This window comes from Sander vitreus, chromosome 18, assembly GCF_031162955.1.
Source record: "Sander vitreus isolate 19-12246 chromosome 18, sanVit1, whole genome shotgun sequence".
Lineage (NCBI taxonomy): Eukaryota > Metazoa > Chordata > Actinopteri > Perciformes > Percidae > Sander > Sander vitreus.
In genome coordinates, this window is record NC_135872.1 from 24,122,410 (window position 1) to 24,139,130 (window position 16,721).

Below are 16,721 nucleotides of genomic sequence, written 5' to 3' on the forward strand. Positions count from 1 at the left end.
GTACACACACACATTAAACACTGGATGTAACTGCTTTGGGGTCAAATCTCAATGTAAATTGTTATTGTAACTGAAATATCCCTAATTGAATCAATTGGAAAACAAATCGAGTCAGGACCTTGTGAATCGATTCATTTTTCTCCCTATTTTATTTTTTTCTTCACAGCCTTCCACAAACGCGTTATCCCAGTCGCCGTCGCTCCACAGGCCCGCCATGGCCAGCTCCGAGGCCAAGCCGAGCCCTGCCGCAGCCCCAAGCTCAGACAGCGCGTCGCAGGGCAGCAGGGCCCGGCTGGAGCCCGAAGAGCCGAACTCGGAGCTGGACGAGCTGAAGAGCCAGATGAAGGATCTGCTGCTGTCTGTGGAGCTGCTCAAGGCCCAGCAAATGTAAGAAACCTCAATGGGGATAAGAACCAGGTCTGGATACGACAGCTTGAGAAGCATAAGTGGAAAATTGTGTCACGCAAGGATCCATGCTTGTAGAAATGTTCTGATACATTTCCATCTATACAACACTCCAGTCACTCTGAATTACTAATAGTTTAAAATTCCGTCCAGCATTTACTTTGCCTATAGCAATTTTCCAACCATCAGTTCCCTATATGTGAAGTTGATTACTTAATACTATTCATTATATATCATATTGTTAAGTGCACACAGGTCGGACTGTCACTTTACATATTGCACTTCTGGCTGTTTTTAAAGAATGAAAACCCGCTATTTGGCTCATTAGAAACGTATGTACGTATGTTAGGCGGGGGAAGGTGTGTAGCCACAATTACGTATGTAATGTGGGTCATTAACCATAAAGTCGCACTGACATTGGGTTTTGTTAATGGAACTTTGAAAACATTTGTGTTATGACTTGAACCTATTTTTAAATCTCCAAATAACTCATGGTAGTTAGATCAAAAGCATGAACCTTTCATGTATGCCGCAGAACTAAACATGCTAATGTGTGTGTGCGTGTGTTTCCAGGAAAGAGATATCGGAGCTACGAGGAGAGCTGGATGAGGAAAGGCTGAAGCGTGTTGCTTTGCAGGTAACATTGATCCACACAGCAAAACATGCTGGGCTGTCTACATTCATTACCCTCATCTGTTTGGCCAAATATTGATGCAGACCAGAGCAAGCACACATTTAACACAATGCAATTATATCTAATTTCTAGCAGGGGTCAACTCCACTGGTTGCAAAAAGTCAGTTTCTATAAAAGTCTATCGGAAAATGACCCTCCTTCTCACTTGATTAATTACCTCAGTTAACATGTTCCTATTGAGTTGATGATCTCAATCGCTACTTTCAAGTCTTCGTCCATACAGCATGATGTTCATTTTGTAAATTATGGTCCCATTTATTTTAAAATTGTCGTTAAATCAAGGGACGCTTTAGGGCGTGGCTACATGCCGACCTATCAGGACAGAGGTTTAGCAATGCTAACCCTGTCCCCGTGAACATTAAAAAAAGCCGTGAACTTGATTTTGGGTGTTGTTAGGCCTGTCGCGATAGTCAATAAATCAATTAATGGCACGATAAAAAAAAAAATGAGCTTGATCATTTTTCCAGCCGCGATAATTCCCATTTGCATGCTTGTTTGTTTTCCTTGTGTCTCTCTCTCTCTCTCTCTCTCTCTCTCTCTCTCTACCTCTACCAAAGAGACTGGAGGACCACTCTTCCTTAGCGTAACGAGGCGTGAACCCTCTCGTCAGTCACATGGTCTTTGTGTGGGCGGGACTCCTGGCGGAGAGAGAGAGACAGAAAACACTAGTTGAGAGTTGGAGCAGGGTTTCCCGCAGCACTTTGCAGTTAAGGCGCCGTCAAAAAAAAGAAAGAAAGTATATGAGCGATATCCGCTGTGTTACTCGGCGTCCCATTGTCTCCCTTTCATTCCAAACCACAGTTGACAACCTGCAGGAGGAGGTGGTGGAGACAGGCTCGGCTATTTCAATTTAATATTTAGCGTTAAATAATTGTTAAATGTAGTCCAGAGTCTGTAGTCTATCGCACAAACACTCGAGGAATGCTGTAAACATTTGACAGCCAGTAGGCTGTGAGTTGCCTGTGAGAACGCACAACACAAACGGCAGTCCCACAACTGTACAACAGCGTGAAAGACGACATGCTAAAGGAGATCAAAGACATATTGTGGATATTTAAAATGTCTTCCAGTTCCAGTGTTAAATATTCTTTAGAAATAAAAGTGTATTGATCTTTGAAAAGGTGTACCTGCATTATTATGCCATCATCATTATATTAGATGAAAATGTTCTCGGAACGACAATATTATCGTTTATCGCAATAATTTCTTGGACAATTTATCGTCCAGCAAAATTTGTTATCGTGACAGGCCTAGGTCTGTGTTTTCATCTTAAACTTTGTCCCTCTCACTGTGTGTTTTTAACTTCATCTCAGTGAATAGATAGCGGAAGTCACGCCCCTTCCGGTGGACCTCATGGGACCTTAATTCGGAAAGAAATGAACGAGAGTCAATGAAGAGATAATAATTATTTTTTGATCCCGTTTGAATTGAGCCATGGTTTACAAATATGATGTTTGTCAATTTAAAAGATCATTTTTCAACCGAAGAAAGTCTCAGTTAGCCGTAGGTTTGTCATATGACCACTTAGTTTTGTGTGAAACCGCTCAGTGAACTACATCTCTCATCTCACACTATTTACGACAGCTAGCTTGATGCTCGACTTGCTCGCTAGCTAGCTAGCTTAGCTCTGTTCCACAACACATTCTCTAAACTGATGTGTTTTATCCAGTGAAGTGTTTTCAGCAGATGAGCAAAGGAACAAGCAAGACCCGCTGCTCATTTGAGTAACGTTACATCCCTGGTACGATGCACAGAGACATCGTAGCTTCAGCGAGACATCATCCATGCGACATTAAAGTGTGTAGTCTTTCTAATTATGTATTTTCACAGTCTTATACTTCTTCGGACTTTCTTCGGTTGAAAAATGATCTTCTAAATTGACGAACATCACATTTGTGGTCCATGGCTCAATTCAAACGGGATAAAAAAAAAAATAATTATTATTCTCTCCATTGACCCTCGTTCATATTTTTTTAGAAAGTTAGGTCCCATTGGCCGGAAGTAGAAGGGTGTGACTTCGGCTCTCTATTGGAACATTTTGGTCGCCTACAAATCAGGGTTTAGTACCCGGATATCAGTGTTTACCCGCCGGGAGATCTCCACTGGATGACTCGCTTCAGAAGGGTTGAAAATCTGCAACTTTCCCTCTTTAGCGTTGAGCTTAGTGCAGCACAATTACAACCATAAACAACAATGGCTTTGGCGCTTCATCCTCCCCAGCAGTCCACAAACCAATGGGTGACGACTTCACTGATGCTGCGTCCACTATTTTTTCTGTCTTAGGCACACGTGCGTGTGTTCAAACAACATTGCATGTCTTGACTGAAAAATAAATTGGAGTATTGATCTACCCATGTGGTACTTCTGCCTGGCTGGACAATGAAACAACATACCTGAAAACAGTTTTGTTGTAGTAAAACTGTTATTTTCAGTAATAATTTCACACCTAAAATAACCATTTTAAAGTGTTTACAGCTGTTGTTACATTTTATTACGAGAAAATAGAGATAAACCTCTAGCCATTGTTTTTCTTTAAGCCAGGTCAGCTACTTCTGTTAGTCACATGGCTGCCGTCATGCTCACCTGAGTGGTCCCTCGAGAATCTCCCTCGCTGCAGTGAACACATTCAGCTTCCTTGACCTCTGCCGTCACCCAGCATCAGGGGTCTGACAATTACATTCTTCTGGTGGAACCGAGGCGTACACGGCCCAGCCCCTCTCAGCATGGCACTAATATAAATTACATCACAGGAAGAGTGAATCCCTGCTGAGAGCCCCAGGCGTTCACGGTCCACACACCCACAGAAACACTAATGCAGATTTATTTTACCAACTACTGTCAACTTCTACTTCCACAGATCTGTAGAAAGATATATGCAAACCAGGGAAAGCAAAGGATAATGAATGTTTTTGTGAGCGTTATTATCGCTCAAGACTTTGAAACTTTGATCTTGGCTAAAATTTTGATATTTCTGTAGTATCAGTGGTTGTAGTACAAGTACTAATTAAGTAGTAATTACAGCTGCTCCGCAGCGATGGTCGGGGCCGAGCATGTTGAGCAGGAAAAGAAAAAGGCAGTGGATGGAGAAGAGGAGAAAAAGGCAAATAAACAACATAACGAAATGCCAAACGGAGACATTCCTGCTCATCCGTTGAGTATGCCCATAGAACAGGGCTACTGTTTAAGTGAGATAGATAGATATTTATTGATCCCAAAAATGGGAAATTACAGTGGGTTGGTGAGTGGTGCGTTGGGGATTTAAACTCTTAACCTCTCAATCTGAAAACCAGTATCAACCTTGTTGAGCTACTGCTCCTCTAAGAAACCTGTCCCCCCCAATCAGCAAAGCATAGTGCCAGAGTTCACAGTGGCATGTTAAGCTAGGACACAAACTAATGAGCTGATCATTTCAGACGGGTGTGTTGATGCTGATAAACATCTAGAATATGCAGGGAAGGTGTGCACAGCACAATGGCTGACTAAGTTTAAAAGATGGCCAACTTGAATCAGGGAGGCTTGAACTCCCAACCTTTGGGCCTGAAGGCAAGTGCTGATCTCAGTGAGCTATTGGCCAGATCATGGCAGTTCCACTTCACAACATTTAATAGAAAATGTACAGGACTGCATAAATATGCAGGATTTTAATATACTGACAAAAAATCTTTTATCATTAGAAAATTCTGAGAATGTGTGTACTTCGTTGAGACAACATAGATATGCCTGTAATTAATTTTCACAAAGATTAAGATGCTCTATTTTGCATTGGCTGCCATGGCGTCCATGAGGACACAATTGAACTTTTTTTATTCCTTTTTTGAGATAAAATTCAGACATTTTGCACACTAAATCTACAGTGACCTCAACATGTTGTGAATGTTTTTCCATAAACAAAGATTTAGTTTTTAAGAAATTGCAGTATTTGTCACACCACTGTATGCAGTAAACGTTTTAATGTGGTCTCAACTTTCGATATATTAATTATCTGAATGGTAAATTTGTGGAGGACAGTCTCAAGTCAACTCAAGAACTGAACATCAACATCAGTATGAGAGAAAAACAAAGAAAACAAAAAAACTGTACAAGTTCTCAGCAAAAACAAAAGAACAAACAAAGGTGTGGTCAGGAGGGGAGTCCTGCAGCGAAGATGGTTCCCAGCAGCATTCGTTCCTTCAGAGCGCTCCCCAAATTTGGTGTCCGTTAAAACAAAATTGTCGGAGGAGATAGGTTTAAGAAGTTTAGCAGCTTTTGCAAAAAGTAGAATGATGGACTTAAAAAGTGCTACTGGGTAAAAGCAGGGCGTAGTTTCTGCTCTATTGAGGCTACTGTTTGACATGAGCTGCGTTGTTGTAGAATGTACGGTTGATTTGTTAGGAATTTTTGAAGTTTAGGATTTTAGATGGCCGCTGTAGTGCCACCATGAGGACTATTAGCATACAAATCAAAAGTATGGCACAGGACTGGACTTGCAAAGGTGTGCAAAGTGTGGTGCGTTTTCGTGCATTGGGAACATGGATTTCTTAGGAAGAAGAATAATAATACCGGGTAGAGGGTCCCTGCAGCTTTGCTGCTCGGCCCCTAATTAAAGTTCCAGGAACAAGAAGATGATTTGAATGATTGATTTCTTGTGTTCTCTCTTTACCTCCCATAGACAATCTTCTTCCGTTGGCTTGACGTGTACATTAAGTCTGCATACAACTGTCTTTCGTGTCAATATCTAGCATCAGTCAGTATAGTGAGCGATTTGGATCCTTGAACCCAGTGCTACGTTAACTACAGTTTATCTTGGTTTAGACTTGGCTGAACTTTGTCTTGATGTGATGAACTGGAGAGAGAGCCTTTCTTCTTCTGTCCATAATCTGTGGAGGAAAAAGAATAGTAAGACATTTTGTCCGTTGAATATGAAGCTCCAAGAAATGGTGGTTAGCTTAGCATAAAAAAACAGAAACGGAGGAAGGCATCTAGACGGGCATTGTTCAAAAAAAATAAATAAAATACACTTAACGGGGCCTCTGAAGCTGACAGTTTGTTTAATCTGGATTTTCTTTTACCTTTAGACAGAGCCAGGCTAACCTTTCTCCTTGTTTCCAGCCTTCATGCTAAGCTAAGCTAACTGTTTGCCCAAGTTTACCGTAAAGACATGAGTCGCAATGATCTTCTCATCAACTCCCTGCTAGACGAGCTAGTAACTAGGCTCCAGATGTAGTCATGCCGTTTAATGTTCAAATTAGGTGACGATAAGCTGTGGACCTGTGGGTCCGGGCTGCTCTTTCTTCCGTATGCAATGAAATTCTTTGAAAGTCTTCGAGAATTAAGTTTAGTAGTCATGACTTAAAAAAAGCAACAACCAATTTCAGAATTTGAAATAAAAAAAACAAAAACACTTTGGTATTATTTATTAACAGTTTAACACTGAAAACCTCAACTGATCTGCTTCAGGAAGTGTGGGTGTGGTTTGAGCCGATTTTTTAGATAGTGGTCTGGCAACATTAGTCAAGTTTCTTTTTTTGATGTAAACGGTCACTTGCTGCTCAGCTCACGTTCTCCTCCAGCACGTGGCTTCATTGCCATTCCAGTGCCTAAAAAGTATTGAAGTCGGTACCCGGCCATAATTCCACCAGGGTCGGTCTACTTTTTTCAGTGTTATAATCTCCATACTGTGTGTTTTGTAATTGTGTCCTCGCAGATGGAGATAGAAAAACTGAAGCGGACCATCCACTCGACGTGAAGCCCACGCTCTAACCAACAGCAAGCCTCGCAGTCGGCTGCTGGGCTGTCGACCAACCGGCGGTGACGGACGGATCGCTGAATGGACGGAGAGAGGGTGGGCGACCCACCTCGAGCACAATCCTTTTTCAGTGATCTACGGGGGGGAGAACCTCTCCCCATATTTGTAAGATTTACATTTTGCACATATAAAAGAAAATTCAAGCTAGATGTAATTACGTTACAAATGTATGTTTCTCTTTTTTTCTTTTCGTTTTTTCTTTCGCCAACACACACAAAAAACAAACAAAAAACGGAGGCCTTACTTCAAACTACTGCGCTGGACTTTGATCTCTGCCCCTCCCACTCTCTCCCTGTCACTCCAGAGTTCCTTGAACCCCTCAGGGAGGAGGTCCGCTCTCAGTACTACTGACTTTGTATAAAGCCGGGGACGCTTGTTTTCCTCTCCTAACTCTTTTCTTTTCTCATATTTTTTTATGATGCACAAATAGTTGATTTTAAAAAAAAAAAAATAAGAAAATGTTTGATTTCAGTTAACATCTTTTTTTTGATCCTCATAGCAAATGATTCTTTCTTTCCTACACTTCAGAGAGAGCTCTGCTTCTATCTGTCTTTTATGTGGTTTCTAGCATTCCTATCCAGGGTATCACTACTGTGCCTGTTTAAAAACAAAATGATATTAAGTGTTTGTATTGGGAGCTTACATATATACCACGATGGTGTCTGGAAATTTTGCAGCATGATATTGTATATCTATATTTTTTAAGTCTACTGACATGCCTATTATATAGAGAGGGCCTCTCCTATGCTGGTCTCTTCTATTTTTGTCAAATTGTTTCACTCGCTGTGAATGTTTTTAGAACTTTAGCCAGAGTAACACCGAGATTCCACCAGGCGCAACTATTAAATGAGAAGGCTTGTGATTCCACCAGCTGCGTCCCAGAAGCGGCTCTCCGCTCCGCTAAAAACACGCGCCAGGTCTATTTTATTTTATTTTTTTTATAACGGAGACGTTCCAACAGGCCGGGCAGGTAGTGGAAAGATAGAGCATCCAGTCAATTTTCAAAATAAACACAGTGTGAAGACTCCCGATCGTATATATCACATCACTGCACTATTCCAACAACTAAAACACAGATGAAAGAATATCTAGGAAAAATGACCAAAACAACTAAATCTGCGAGTCAGGCAGGCAAAACGCTCAGCTTCCGAGACTCTCCCGGTGTGGTATGAGGCATTGGCGGTACGACGGAACAGAACCACGGCGCAGCCAGAACGCGGCACATCCGCGCCTGGTGGAATCCCGGGGGGGTTTATAGTCTGCAGGTAATGCAGAGTCCACATGCAAAAAAAAAAAAGAATAAATAAATAAAAAAAGAGAGAAACCACTCTTCCATTATCAAGGTTGATTTAATATTATATTAATCGCTTTGATCATCTCTGCGACCTGTTTTTCATCTGGCCAGCATCCCTGTAATCTGTCACGGCCCATTCTACCTCGGACTCCACTTCTTCCCATCCCTCTTTGATTCAAAGTGAATCATTAGATCTGAGAGGAGCCTTGTCTTGCTGCTCTGTAATGTGTTATGCATGAACATGCACAGCACAACTGTCCTTCATGTACATGTGAGTCTTCTAGTCTCCATCTCTTCCCACATTCCAAGTACGCAAGTAAAGCTAACTGGAAGCAGAGAGCGGCAATAATAATGAGATAAACTCACATTCTCCTTATCCTAACTCTCTTCAAGGAGCAAAGAGTTTAAAGCCCCTATGTGTAGAATTCTAACGTGATTATATATTCCTTGAAACGATTCTCTCGGTGGAAGTTTTTGTCAAGACAATCCCAGTGAAACTTGGTGCAATCTGTGTCTGCCCGTGTCTTTTTAGCCACCTAGCTCAATAACTCTAGAGATAGCAATCGCTATCCGTCTGTCAGTTGATTGGTCAGTCCACCACTTTGGTCCAGACTGGAATAGCTGGATAGATATCGTATGGGTTACAAAGAAATTGGTAGACATTTATAGTCCAGGGAATGAATCCTCAGGATGTTGGTGGTCCCCTGATTGTGTGTGTGTGTGTGTGTGTGTGTGTGTGTGTGTGTGTATGTGTATGTGTGCGACACCACCAAGAGTTCTCACTTATCCAGTGAAATATACCAATATCTAACAGATGCATTGGCCCAAAATGTATTGCTATCAGATGATGTATCCTTATAACTTTAGTGACTCTCTGACTTGTCATCCAATGCCAACATCAGGATAACATGCTAGAATGACTTAACACCAGGCTGGAAAAGTCTGACCATACTCAGCTGGGTGGAGTCCCAGTGTACTGACACACGTCTACATCACTGCAGCATGGCAAGAGGATCAGCACAAACAACCAACACCCAACCTGTTCTCACTCCCAAATGGTAAAATACGGACGCTTGGGCAGTGGCTCTCGGCGTCAGATACGACGCAAAAAGCACCCTTCAGCGTGTGTGTAGAACGCACCGGGCAGAGCAGCAGCTCCGCGGCGCTTTAAGATGAAGAGCGACAACAGTAGCGAGTAGTTTGAAAGACCGAAATGCCGCGTAGGGAGGGTGGTTGGGGTGGTGGATGGGTCAAACATCACAGGACTTTCCCCCCAGGTGTCCCGCGTCCCGCGTTCTTGTGCCGCATGTCAGTTTCAGCTAAACGTACGTGCCGACCCAGAGCGCCAAAAGTGCCGGCAATAGTTCCAACCCAGAGCGTTTAGATAAAGCGTGTTTAGATATGATGCTAAAGGATTTTTAGTGTCAATAACAACGCCTAAGGCACCTGCCCAAGCATCCGTATTTTACGCGATGGGAGTGAGAATGTGTTGTTACCAAATACCTGCAAAACTAATGGCATTCCTATCAGCCTCAGCTGCACTTACTGGTGAACTAATTTTAGCATGCTAACACGCTAAACTAAGTTGGTCAACATGCTTAACCTTATACTTGTTAATATCAGCATGCTAACATTATTGCCTGACCAATACTGGATTTTTTAAGGCCAATATTAACAAATCAAAGTTTAGAAAGAAATATCTGTTAGCAATATGTCGGCCAATGTTGTCGTTTTTTTTTTTTTTTATATATATATAAAGACGTGGCATAAACAAAACAATTTCATAAGAATTGTTATTTTCAAATTATGATCAAGATATGCTGAGTCAACTATTTATACTCGGAGAAGGATATTTTACAGTGGAAGACCGCAAACAAACAAAAAATTGGTCATGCAGTTTTCGAAATGTGTCTCTGGAGCATGTTAGCGTTTAGCTCAAAGCAGAGCACACCCTCACAGAGCTGCTAGCATGACTGACTCATAGTCTTGTTTGAGGCTTTAGTGTGGCGAATCCTACATGTTAGAGTTTTAAGACGAGGGTCAATGGGTCACTCACTTAAGTGTACACTGCAGTTTAAAAGTGTTCAGCAGAACTACGGCTGCCCTTTAATACCAGGGTAAGTGGATTCTTCCCACTGCTAGCAAGGTTCAGGGCTACAGATATGAGTGGAGCTAATGCACAGCACCATGTGTGTTACTCTGTCGGTTCTAACTCGTAGCCTTGAGCCCTGAATACGGTGTGTGGTGCTGTGCTTATTAACTGCTTATCTCGATGTTGAGATACTTTTTTGAAAAACCGAGACCTAGTACATTACCAAGTGTAACTTCTGGTCCCTATATGGGTGAAAGCAACATTTAAGCCCCGAGTGTTGATCTACAGCAGGTTTAATTTTCCAAGTCAAAATACTCCTCAATACTCTTCTGTACCACAACAAAAATCAAGTACTGGTTACTGTTATAACTTGTTTTTGTATTTTAAATATCTGTATACATGTCTCACAAATGTCTTAAAGCAGTGTTGCTTTGCTTTTAAATCCTGTTCAGGCTTCACTCCATGTGTTCGACGTGTGTGTGCATGCTTTTGCTCGTGTCACAAAGTGTAACAAGAGTCGGTGATGTTAAACCGTGGACTCCAGAGTGCTTTGACCAAGTTGATACTGTATATCTGACCTTAATGAGCATGGCACTCATGCAATATGTTGATGCCTAACATTTAAAAAAAAAAAAACTTTTAAGCAAGCAGCTTGTACACGATGTGGCTAGACGATGAAATAATCACAATGTGGGAAAGCGGGACCGGGGGTGTTTGGGTGACAGCTCTTCATGTTATATCTGTAATACAGCTAACTTCCACATATTGTACATTCCAGTTTGACACCAAGAAGAAATCTGTGCACATTTATAACATATTTTCAAGTGATTTTGTTTACAAGAGCTGTATCCTTGCATGAGCTGAGATTCTTTAAAACAAATAAATATCTACTTTATTTACTGTCACAGCCTCTCTTCATCTTTCTTTCTCTTTTTTTTTTTTGCCTGTGAAGTGTGCGTCACATGAAAGTTTTCAAAGACACCCTTGAGACTTTGTCATGCTTAAACGCTTAAACACCCTAGCATTCTTGGAAATATTGAGTGAAAAATATTGACTGTTCAGAAGAGAGAGAGTGTTCCTGAGCAAAATGCAGCAGTGGAATCTGCCCTGGGTGATGTGTTGGGTCTGTTATGGCATCTGATGTTTTTCTGGTCGTCACAGTGAAGAGGGTGCTGAGCCGGAAGGTGAGCTTTCGATTTAATATATATATATATATATATATATATATATATATATATATATATATATATATATATATATATATATATACACACACACACACAGGTGCTGGTCATATAATTACAATATCATGAAAAAGTTGATTTGTGTCAATAATTCCATTCAAAAAGTGAAATTTGTATATTATATTCATTCATCACACACAGAGCTGGCCCCAGCAAAATGGAAAAAATACAATCACTTTTACCTGTTTCGTCATACTGACCGCTCGGATTTTCGCGGTATTGTTTCAAATTTTTCGCGTGGTTGAAGATGCATCTTGGTTGCTTAGTAACTACCATAGTCTCTGTCAGAGAAACATAACTAGCGGTCTCAAGCATGGATGTATTAAGAGAACGGTTTCGAGTAACAAGAGTGTGGGCATCACCGATGGGCAGAAGGCAAAGCCAGAGTCGGTAACGTAGGCTGCTGCGGCGTGGATGGACTCAGTTCTGAATCAGAAGGCAAACACCGGGCGCTCGCTCTGTGAAAGGCACGGAACACGTAGATGGCCGGTGGCTGTTTACATGTTCATATACCTTTATACATCCTCGAACTGGCTGGAATCATTGCACACATCCTCTCCAAGGAGTGCACCAGCAGTAAAATTGTCCGGAGGAAGTTCATGCAACAACTGGCAGAGGACCCTAGAGCGGAGATTATGGAGGGGAAAACAAATACATAATACAATATCTGCTGTGAAGCAGAAGCAGAGCGGCGCCTTGCTTTAAAGTGGCTAGTGCACGTCTGTGTGTTGGGGGAAGCCCCGAGGAGATGCTACTTTCAAATCTCACTAGCTTCTCAACCTTACCAACCCTGCCTTTAATAGGTTTGTGGTAAATGTTGTATTTCTGACAATGTGGGCTAGATGAAAAAACTAGCGGCTGTCAATCAATTCAAATGTTTAATTGCGATTAATTTGCACGATTGTCAATAGTTAACTCGCGAATTACCTAACAAATTAATCGCACATTTTTGTTTTTCTGTTCTAATTGTACTTTCAAAGGAATATTTTCAAGTTTTTAATTCTCAAGTGCTATTGATTCGACGTACTCCGGTGATACGTCAGACAGTATATGCAAATAGCTTTGGTCTTATCGAGAGAACCATCTGGAAGGGCATTGGATTTTGACTGCTCCACGTGCTGCAGTTTTACAAGCATGACGTACATTTTGCACTTTCATCTCATCACATCAAATAGACAAAAGACACAACAGACAAAATAAAAGCACTTCCTGTGACGGCCAATAGTAATACTGAATTACTGTTTTTTTTTTATTTCTTACAGGTTTATCTATTTGCCAGAATTAGCCTGAAGGGAGTTTTACATCTGCTGTCCCTGGGCTGGTTGTAAGAAGTCACCCTCAAAATAATAATAATAATAATATATATATATATATATATATATATATATATATATATATATATATATATATAATATATATATTTTAACATGTGAGTTTTAGTAGTAGAGATGGAACATTTAATGAGCTCTGCACAATCACAAGTGCCTTGTAACAGCCCCCCCTGCAGTGCTGTCAATTCCCCTCCAATTTTCACTTCTGCAGTGCCCTCCACAGGCTCCAGACACGTGATGTCATTATAATCTGTCCTGACTGTCCTTTCTGTAGCTGCAGTTGTGCTCAGTTATAGGACTCATGGACTGATTACCGCACAGGTCCAAGGGTAAGGTGGTGGGGGGGGGGGGGGGGGGCTTAAATCAGGCCAAGTGATTGTAATCAAAATGTCTATTAACAGAGTAAAAAAGACCTTCTGAAAAAATAACTTTCACTTTGATTTCACTTTCACCCCCCAGGGTTTAAGGGTGTTTAAACAATATGGGCCCTCCAAATCTGCTAAAAGGAATCATAATTTATGTTATGGTATTCATGGAATGGACCACCGGAGGAAAACAGGGGAGGGTTATGTCTTTTTATTCTTTGTTGAGGGGAGGGTCATCCAATTTTTTTAAGTCTACGGGGAAGGGTCACTCAACTTTTGTATTCATGAGTAGAGCAAAATTTCAAAGTGGCTTGTTTGGTAGCTCTCTCAGTCTCGGCCCCTATCGCTAACAGATGGATCCCTCCCTATTTAGTCAGCCAGACCTGTAGCTTTAGAGACCATGGGATTACCCAAACTGAATAAATCCCGCACATATAAACACAAAACTGCTTTGCTAGCCCAATCGTGTTGTAACTAAGACATCTGCTGAAAAGATTATTTTATTCATTAGTATGATTGCCGTACTGCTTAGTTCAAAAACATCCAAAACACCATACGAAAACATAGCTGACCAGACGCAAGCTTTTATTTTGAAAAGCCGAAACTCGGCCGCAGACAGCACCAGCCGGCAGCTGGGCATGAGACGGGAGGTATATCCTTTCGGTATATCCTTTCGGTATATCCTTTCAGTCTCGGTGATTATTTGTAAGTTATTTGTGAAAATGTGCAAACGACAGCCTTTTCAAGGCATTTGAGAAGGAAGGAGTGGTAACACGCAAGCTCCCAAACTGACGCTTATCTGAGAAATGGAGTTTTGGATAATGTTCAGCTTCGGCAAGCTTACCTATGCTAAAATATACAATGACTGAGGAAGCCTAGTGACGAGTCCATAGCAACCAGTGTTGAATTACCCAGTGTGCTTTGCTGAATGGTCTCAATTTGTATTGTTTTATTTCATGTGAATACTAGTTAACTAGATGAGTAACTTAGTATTTGAAGTAATGCAGTAATGCAGGAAGTGTGCATTTAGTTTCCATGCTTATTGTGTTTCCACAACTATGTTAGTGAGTAAATCTACTGAAATGGCCACCACACCATAACAGAGGAGTGTGATGCATAAGATGAGAATGCAGAGGTTTAGTTACATATGTCATGGCTGTAGAAAAACAATGGGAAACTGTACATCTTTGCCAAGCGTGAACCAGTACAATAAGTTGTTGGTGAGGGTCATCCCTTTCCTCTCAATCATTCTGGAGGGTCATCCAAAATTGAATGCTGGTGAAGGGAGGGTCAGGTCTATTTTGACTAAAGGTCCCAAAACTCCTCCCATGGCTCCTTAAATAAATAACAAACAGTCCCTAACACATTAGGCTACTTCACAAGATTTAAGGGCTGTCCACACCAAGAATGATAACAATAACAATAACTATGAATAAATAGTTTTTACGATTTCTAACTCCAGTGGATGGCGGAGTCCACACCACAACTACAACGACAACGGCAGTGGCAAACGATATCGTTGGGATCACTGTCAGAGCGATTTTATGAACGATAGAAACACTGACCGCCAATCAGAATCCATCCAAGTTTACAACATGGCACGGCATAGAGAGACACTGCGGAGAGATTTGTTTAACACAGTGTGTTTTGGATGGTATCTGGACGGGTCGGGTGTTTTTGTTCCGGCTCTGCGCAGATCTGACACCGCCTGCCTGCTCTGATCCCCGGCTTTATGGAGCTCTGTTCACTGCTGTTTCCTATAGAAGACAGCAGCGTCGACGCCCCAGGGACCGCCGGTCAGACTTTTTTGGCTCATAAAATGTACCCGAATCCATTAATATGTAGGATATTACTACAGACATTCCTGTAATCGCTGTGTTAGTGTATTATTATTAGCTGGAGCGTGCAGTGCAGGCTTGTCTGACGCCACTGTTTGCAGAACATTATCGTTCAGCAGTGTGGATGCTCACATCATTATAGTTATGGTTATCATTCTTGGTGTGGATGGCCCTTAACGTGTGGTAACTTAACCTAATGGTATCTGTGTTCAGGGCTGTACTCTCTCTGGCAGTGATTAGTCAGCACTGGGTAGACTCATCTGTGGATGTTAGTTAGAGAAGGAATGATGACAGAGACACAAGAGCAACACAGAGACCCAAAGCTCTGAGCCCAGAGAGAGAGAGAGAGAGAGAGAAATGCTTAGATGAAGATGAACGCATGGATGGATAATGAGAAAATGGGCACCTGTGCACAGACATGTAAAAGGCCCTCCTACAGAGGAGCAAAATGACTGCATAGTTTGTAGTCATTTTGCATCTTTTTGTAGTTGTATTTCATCTTTTTGTAGTTGTTTCGCGTCTCCTTGCATTTGTTTTTCATCTCTTTGTAGTCATTTTGCGTCTAATAGGCCTTGTTCAGACTGCTAGCCCAAATCTGTTTTTGGCATATCCAGATTGTATCTAAATTGATTTTAGAAAGTTTGAACTGCACCAAACCGCATCAGATGCTAAATCAAATCCAAACCCTTTCGACACCGTTCCCGAGGATCCATGTTGGAGAAAAAAAAGTTAACGTACCGTGAACCACCGCCGGCAGGCAGCTCCTACGCACCGCCCATTGCGAGTCCACTGCGCCACTGATTTAAATCCACATGTCCCACTCAATTGTCCGCTTTTTCTCTGGGCCAGTATTCCGTATCTCCTGAGAGAGCTCCAGCCAGCGTGCAGCGGGGTCTGACAGTCCAGGCAGAAAGCCAGCGATCCGGGCAAGCATTGCGCCGCTGTCACGGCATACTGTGAAGCTGCTGAACTCCGAAACAGTCATACTAAATTTGCAATTAGCCATACATTTTTGTAAAACGGCCCATATTTGAGCTTTATATAGGCGATTTCTCGCATAAAAAAGGATCAGAAGTGAATTTAGTAATGCAAAAGCAGGCGAACAATGTAAAAAGTGTCTGAGATTTGCACGACCTAGATTTAGAAGACTAACTAACCTCAGATCAGTTAGTGGCCTATGTAACATTTTTTGACGCGTTACAAAGATGGAAGGTAGAGCCAAATGGGGAGGAATTGAGACGTTGACGTCAACTTTTAGCTTTGTTGAGATTCGCCCGTTTTCAGCAGCAGTTTCAAATTGTGAGATTTGCAGAGGAACGAGGTGTCAATGGGACTTTGAGGTTGTATGTATGTCCTATTTACCCACCAAACTGTCGTTTTTCAACTATGACAAGATAAAATCGGTTTTGCATTCTATCACCCCTTTAAGTGCTAGACATGTCCAAAGTATATGTATGATATAAACACTATTTTCTTGTGATTTTCTTCTATCTCTAGCAAGAGGTAATGGTATTTGTGACAACCCTGTGGTTGTCAGTGTTGTGCTGGTTTGGTGTGTGTGTGTGTGTGTGTGTGTGTGTGTGTGTGTGTGTCATTCATTAGGCTCGTTCGAGATGAACTGCGCCTCGCCTGTAAAGAGGACAGGCGGCAGCAGCCGGGGGTGGTGACAAAAA

General features: G+C 41.7%; 1 protein-coding gene across 1 annotated transcript in view; it reads left to right on the plus strand.

Annotated features, from left to right (window-relative positions):
- The window catches only part of cd2ap (CD2-associated protein), a 90,455-nt gene extending 81,183 nt beyond the window's left edge, over positions 1-9,272 (plus strand). The window contains exons 17-19 of the mRNA XM_078275207.1: positions 167-387; positions 979-1,042; positions 6,783-9,272. Of these exons, the coding sequence (XP_078131333.1) occupies positions 167-387; positions 979-1,042; positions 6,783-6,824 (327 nt within the window). The 3' untranslated portion in view covers positions 6,825-9,272. The remainder of the gene's footprint in view (positions 1-166; positions 388-978; positions 1,043-6,782) is intronic.
- The last annotated feature ends 7,449 nt before the right edge of the window (positions 9,273-16,721 follow it).